At 41.5% G+C, this 7,018-nt stretch overlaps 1 protein-coding gene across 4 annotated transcripts in view; it reads left to right on the plus strand.

Annotated features, from left to right (window-relative positions):
• Positions 1-6,897, plus strand: part of EFCAB3 (EF-hand calcium binding domain 3) — a 33,970-nt gene extending 27,073 nt beyond the window's left edge. For 3 of the 4 annotated variants that reach the window (XM_032617046.1, XM_032617044.1, XM_032617045.1), the window contains 2 exons: positions 1,909-2,031; positions 5,427-5,890. In XM_032617046.1, coding sequence (XP_032472937.1) covers positions 1,909-2,031; positions 5,427-5,747 — 444 coding nt within the window. In that variant the 3' untranslated portion in view covers positions 5,748-5,890. Of the gene's footprint in view, positions 1-1,908; positions 2,032-5,426 lie in introns of all 4 variants that reach the window. The other variant, XM_032617047.1, reaches the window with a different exon arrangement.
• Positions 6,898-7,018: the final 121 nt, after the last annotated feature.

Genomic DNA, 7,018 nt, shown 5'->3' on the forward strand with positions numbered 1-7,018 from the left:
TGTTGTGGCCTCTCCCATTGCGGAGCACAGGCTCCGGACGCACAGGCTCAGCAGCCATGGCTCACGGGCCCAGCCACTCCGCGGCATGTGGGATCTTCCCGGACTGGGGCATGAACCCGTGTCCCCTGCATCGGCAGGCGGACTCTCAACCACTGCGCCACCAGGGAAGCCCTGGCTTTAGACTTTTTTTTTTTTTTTTTTGGCTTTAGACTTTTTAAGGCATTATACATGGTAAAAATGAATACTAAATGAATAAGCAAATCCCTAAGTACAGTGGGAGATTTTTATGCATCTTCAGAAACTGATAATGCAAAGGAGCGGTTAGGGGGATCAAATCCTCTTACAAAAATTTAAGTTTAACAGAAACATGAAACTATAGCTTGATGTAGAATCAGAGTCTAGAAAAAGTTGTTTCAGGACATAAGAGATGAGCACAATTTGTAGCCAGGAGGAAAAACCCTTAGACCTCCGGTTCTCAATCTTGGCTGCAAAACAGAACTACCGGGGAGAGCTTTTAAAATCCTAGTGCCCAGGCCACAACCCTGTCCAGTTAAATCAGATCTCTGGGAACGGGGCCCAGGGCTCAGTATTTTTTAAAGTTCCAACCTGCAGCCAAAGCTGAAAACCACTGCTCAAAGAGAAGAGAAACTGAAGATGTTTGAAGATGTAGGAGAGGGGCAAGACTGGCTACATAACTTGCTAGGTCCAGTGCAAAATGAAAATGTAGGGCCCCTTGTCCAAAAATAATTAAGAATTTAAAGACAGCAACAGGGACTTCTCTTGTGGTCCAGTGTCTAAGACCACGCTCCCAATGCAGGGGGCCCAGGTTCAATCCCTGGTCAGGGAACTAGATCCCACATGCCGCAACTAAGAGTCTGCATGCTGCAAATAAAGATCCCGCATGCCACAACTAAGACCCAGTGCAGCCAACTAAATAAATAAAATTTTTTTTTAAATAAAAATAAAGACAGCAACGATAAAACATTAAACCAAACTTAGGACCCTTCTAAGTATAAGGTCCTGTGTAACTGCACAGATCACACACCCATGAAGCCAGCCACGGAAAGAGGAAAATTGAAGGGATAAGGTACAGGAGGAGACCTTGGAAATTAAGAAAAACTCTCAGATATAAGAGGGAAGGAGGGAAAAAATGGGTTAAAGGATGGAAAAATCATAAGGTGGAAAGAAGAGCTGAAAGAATTCATATTAGGGGAATTCCCTGGCGGTCCAGTAGTTAGGACGCTGCGCTTTCAACTGCCAAGGGCCTGGGTTCCACCCCTGGTCGGGGAACTAAGATCCCACAAGCCAGTGCAGCGCAGCTAAGGGAGTTTGAAGGTCTGGTTTTCCAGCAGCCGCTATGAGGACTGTAAGAGAGTTTACAGCAAATGAAGAAAAGTAATGTCAAGCAATACTGAGGGCCTGGATGACACTGGGTCATACACATTTTCAAAGAAAGCAATCTGCATATTTACATGATTTCCACCAACATTGTTCAGTAGCCCAGGAACAGTAAAAAAATAACAGATGGCTGGTTCCCTGTGAGAATTTTGGGAGTAGTATATGTTGTACTTTGTGGAGGGCACATTCATTTTTAGTGCTTTGGAAGTTTGGGTGAGGATGGAGTTGACTCCTCTCTACCCTCCATATCCATCCCAAACATAAACCATCCTGTGGTCTATACTCCTCTTATGAGTAAGCTTCACTATTAAGAAAGAGAGTTTGCTAGATGCCCATTTACACATGGCACTATACCAGGTACCCCAAAACAACTGACAAGTACTGTAGAAATAACCTTGTAAATCATATACACACCCTTTCATAATACAATACACTTCCGTGTATTTTTGTCTTTGTTATATAATTCAACTAAAATATATTACTAACCTTCCTTTTTAAATGTTCATAAAGGCAGCAAATACAAAGCCTATCGACCGTGCCTCAGGCTACCCAACTGACATCCTCGCCATCGACCAAATACTCAAGAGAAAGCAGAATTGGACAGTGGCTGATGCAGCCGCTATTAAACAGCATGTGAGTATTCTCTGTTGAACACCTTCAGAGAAACCACTGACAGCTATGTCTTTAAAATAAGACCAGATCATTTCTTATTTTCATCCATTGTAATGATATTTCTTGCTCTATAATCAAATGGGTTCAAGTGTTAACTGTTATAATTCATCCTGCTAATCACCTATGGAGTCATACCCAGCATCATTTCTGGGACATTCATTTGTTTCATGCTGGAAATAGCAACTAATTAAGGTAGTAAACCAACGGTCACAGTGAGTGGTATAATCAGGGAATTGTGATGAGTGAATGCATCTTTATTATGGCAGCTAAAAGAATAATTGTAATAATAGTAGTTTAAGTATGCTTCCTAGGTGTCAGGCACTGTGCTCTATAAGTACTCTACAAGTGCTCTACAGGTACTAATTCATTTACTTATCACAACAAATCTTTGAGGTAGGCACTGTTACTCTTTGTCATTTTACACATATGCACAGAGAGGTTAAGTGACTTACCCAAAGGCACACAGCTAGGAACTAATAGGGCCAGAATTATAAGCATGGGTATACATATGTCATTTTACACATATGCACAGAGAGGTTAAGTGACTTGCCCAAAGGCACACAGCTAGGAAGTAATAGGGCCAGAATTATAAGCATGGGTAGCTTGGCTTCAGAATTCACAACTGTGGATTAACCACAACTGTGTGCCACCTGTCTACTCTTGTGCCCTGACTTCTTAGCAACTTTTGTCCTCTAGAGACAGACTGGGGTGTATTTATTTTATACCACCTCCCTTCTGCATTTGACACTAATGATCAGGCTCTCCTAGACACTTGCTACTTCCTTAACATTTACAATACTGCATCTTTAATTCTCCTTGTAGTTCTGTGTCCTTTCCTCTCTCTTCTCTTTCCTGAAGGTTCATCCCTTAAGTCTTTTTTTTTTGAAGTATAGTTGATTTACAGTGTTTCAGGTGTACAGCAAAGTGATTCAGTTATACATACACATATAAATATATTCTTTTTCAGATTCTTTTCCATTTCCCTGTGCTGTAAAGTAGGCCCTTGTTTATTTTATATATAGTAGCATGTATCTGTTAATCCCAAATTCCTAATTTATCCCTCCCCCTTTTCCTCTTTCAAACTTTGGTAACCATAGTTTGTTTTCTACATCTGTGAGTCTATTCCTATTTTGTAAATAAATTCATTTATATCTATTTTTAGATTCCACATATAAGGGATATCATATGATATTTGTCTTTCTCTGTCTGACTCACTTCACTCAGTATGATAATCTCTAGGTCCATCCATGTTGCTGCAAATGGCATTATTTCATTCTTTTTCATGGTTGATTAGTATCCCATTGTATATATATAAATCACATCTTCTTTTTCCATTCATCTGTCGATGGACATATAGGTTCCTTAAGTCTTTGTTTTTGGCTGTGTTGGGTCTTTGTTGCTGCACGCAGGCTTTCTCTAGTTGCGGTGAGCGGGGCCTACCCTTCTTTGCGGTGCGCGGGCTTCTCATTGTGGTGGCTCCTCTTGTTGCGGAGCACGGGCTCTAGGCATGTGGGCTTCAGAAGTTGTGGCGCACGGGCTTAGTTGCTACACGGCATGTGGGATCTTCCTGGACCAGGGCTCGAACCTGTGTCCCCTGCATTGGCAGGCAGATTCTCAACCACTGGGCCACCAGGGATGTCCCTCCTTAAGTCCTGATGGTTCCTAGTTTTCTAGTCTCATCCTACTGCTCTTATTATTATATACATTCATTTGTTCAGTAAATATTTATCCAGTGTTAACAAAGTTCTGAGATTATGAGATACCACAGAATAAAAAACACAGTTCCTACCCTCAATGAGCTAGCAGTAAGGTGGGAGACACGGAGAAGGAAAGGAGCAGTAATAATACATTGGGATAAACGGGACTACAGGAGGTCAGTACAGCATGCCACAAGAATGCAAAGGAGTGGACTCCCAACCTCTGTCTCATCATGGCATAAATTCACACTGGCGTAAATGGAGGTCGCTTATAGCCAAAGGGCTCCAGCCCTGAGGTGCTAGCTGCCTCAAGGGCTAGGAAACTTGAGAATACCAGTAATTTGGCATCCCTATAACCCAGTCGCAACAGAACATTGGGGATCTCTGCATTAAGTAAAGGAACAGCTAGGGTGAGTATTCTTTGAGCTATCTCAATCTACCCTCCTTGTTTCAGCTGCCACCTATATACCTGATAACTCTTAGCTGTCACTAGCCTAGACTTCTTTCCAGTACTTCTTCCTCATCTCACCGATTGCCTGATGAACATCTCTACCCTGCTGTCTCACCACATATCAAACTGGACATGTCCAAAACCGAATTCATCATCTTCTATATCAAACTGGCTCTTTCTTGAGGATTCCATATCTCAGTTGTTGATACTACCATCTACCCAGGCACTGAAACTAGAAGGCCAGGAGCCATCCTTAATTTATACTTTTTCTTCACTCCTCACATCCACCAATCACCAAATCTGGCTACTCTCATTCTCCCAAAGATTTTTCACATCTGTCCCCTTTATTCCATCCTGTTACTACTGCCTCAGCTGAGGTCCTCATTAGGCTTTACCTAAACAGCAACCTGCAATGATTATCCCTTCCTCAGAGCACCACCCATCCTCCACACAGCTGCTGTGAGGAATGAATCCGAAGAAGATCCAGCCTGTCACTGTCCTGCTTAGGAAATGAATGTTTCCTTCTCAGAGATGACAGGGTTTTTCAACTATATTTTTTGCTCCATACAACTGAGGGGTTTATCTCACTTCCAACAGAAAAGTGTCTCACTACAGCATGATTTTCACTGATGAAAGGACTATGCCCAACCTCACTGAGAACAAGTCTCAGGGCCTGATTACAGCAACAACACCTGGCCTGCCTCTCCTCAAATTTGACACTTCAGCAATACCAAAGTGCCTGGACTCCCCCTACCAGCTCCAGGATGTATTGCCTTTGAGCCGTTGTTTATGCTATTCCCTCTCCCTGGAACACCTTCCCATCACCACCCACTCCCTCGATTTAATCAAGTCCTTGAGGACCTACTCAGCTCAGCATCTTCTCCCTCCCTGCCCTAGGCTGGACTGAGTGCCATCCTTGGCACTCCTATTATATCCAGAGCCTATCTCCATCCCACTTTCCTCCTATTTTAGCCTACTGTGTTTTTAAATTCTTATAAAATTTCTTAAAATCTCATTATTCCCAAGTAATACATTTTCATTGTCCATCAACTCCTAACTCACATGTCCTCAAGAGGCACTACCCAATATATAAATTCAGTGACTTTCAAGTAACCTGGGAACATAACTCTTAGGATATCTAGAATTGTGGTCCACAAACCAAAGACATTTTAAGGTAACTACTGTAAACTTCTGCTCTCTCACTGCAGGTAAAGAGAGCTACAGATACCTATAACTTGGGAATTGCCCTTGAGCACCGGAAACAAATGCTAAACCTCTGGCGGAAGATCCGAGGGGATTTGATTGGGATAGACAGTAAAAATGAGTCCTTTTATGACACCTTTTCTACTTATACATGGTCCTGGAATGTCTGCCAAGAATTACTTTCCCCAAAGGACTTAAGGTTATATGATGCCTATGTGAATAGAAATTCCTTCCACAACTCTGCATTCTCTTCCTCTTCGGATATTAGTGAATGTGACACAGGAAGAAGAACAAAATGGAAAGGCTTCAAAGGGTTTCGACAATGAAATTTCTACATTTTCTAAACAGCTCATCGCAAACTGCTTTTTCATAGATATCAAAATTATTCTTGCTTTTGTCTAATACATTCTTAGCAGCTGGAAATGTTGACATCTTTGGAATTCTGACCAGTAAAAAAGTTTAAGTCATAGTATGGTTTCCCTTTCCTAATTCTTGCTAGTAGATAGATGCCTTGCGGTTATTTCCCTAGCAACCAGCTGCACTCCACTGTCCCTACCTGGTTCAAAACTGCCTGGGCCTCAGCAGGAAGGAGAAAAGCAAAGCTTGCACTTACCTCAGCACAGGGCTGCCCTTCTGACCTCCTAACAGCCCTCTCAGCAATAAGCACGGAGTTTATGTGACTTAAGTGGCATTAGTTTTTTTATCATTTGTGAAAGAAGCCAGAGGCAGCAGATGACAATGACCCTTCAGTTTCAGGGAATAATTTCGCAATCCCCCAAGAAACCTTGATTAGATTTGGGTTTTCGTAAGGCTCCTTAGCCACACACTTTCAGACTGATCTTTTGGATTACCCTAAAGAATAGCTGATTTCACTCCCTCTTCACTGTTAAGGTCAATGAGTGAGTAACAGTTTTGTAGTAGTTGTGATTAAAGATGGATTTTGGTTGGAAAGAATATTCTTTTCAAGTTTTATCACTCAATAAAAAAGGTTCCAGACCAGACTTCTGGCCATTGCTAAACAAAAGTAGTGTTATTTTTGATCAGTGCTATGTATGCCTGGAGAAAAATTCCCAGAATGAAGGATAGCTAGATAGGAATTTTATAAGCAAGAAAACCAGCCGTCCCACTCCTAGGTATTTACCAAAAAAAATTTTTTTAAGGTGATCTCATCCATTATGCTTGTTGTTGTTCTTTAATGCATTTAATAAAGGAGCACATGTATAACTGTATTACAAGTTTGAGGGGTTGCAATTTTTTATTGTGGAAAAATATAAATAATATAAAATTTATTATTTTGTATTTAAGTGTATATCATCCATTACTTTTTTTTTCCTTTTAGAAAAAGGAAAATACATGTTCCATATTGATGGAGACAGTGGCTTATAATGTAAAATTATAACATGCCAGGAAGAAACAATGAAGATAGTGAAGGATCCCAAAACTGTTTAATGAAATAACCTTGAAGTAATTTTGTGTTACCTTGAGTATTCAAAACTGTCTAAGTGGGCTTCCCTGGTGGCACAGTGGTTGGGAGTCCGCCTGCCGATGCAGGGGACACAGGTTCGTGCCCCGGTCTGGGAAGATCCCACATGCCGCG

The sequence above is a fragment of the Phocoena sinus genome, chromosome 20 (assembly GCF_008692025.1).
Source record: "Phocoena sinus isolate mPhoSin1 chromosome 20, mPhoSin1.pri, whole genome shotgun sequence".
Classification (NCBI taxonomy): Eukaryota; Metazoa; Chordata; class Mammalia; order Artiodactyla; family Phocoenidae; genus Phocoena; species Phocoena sinus.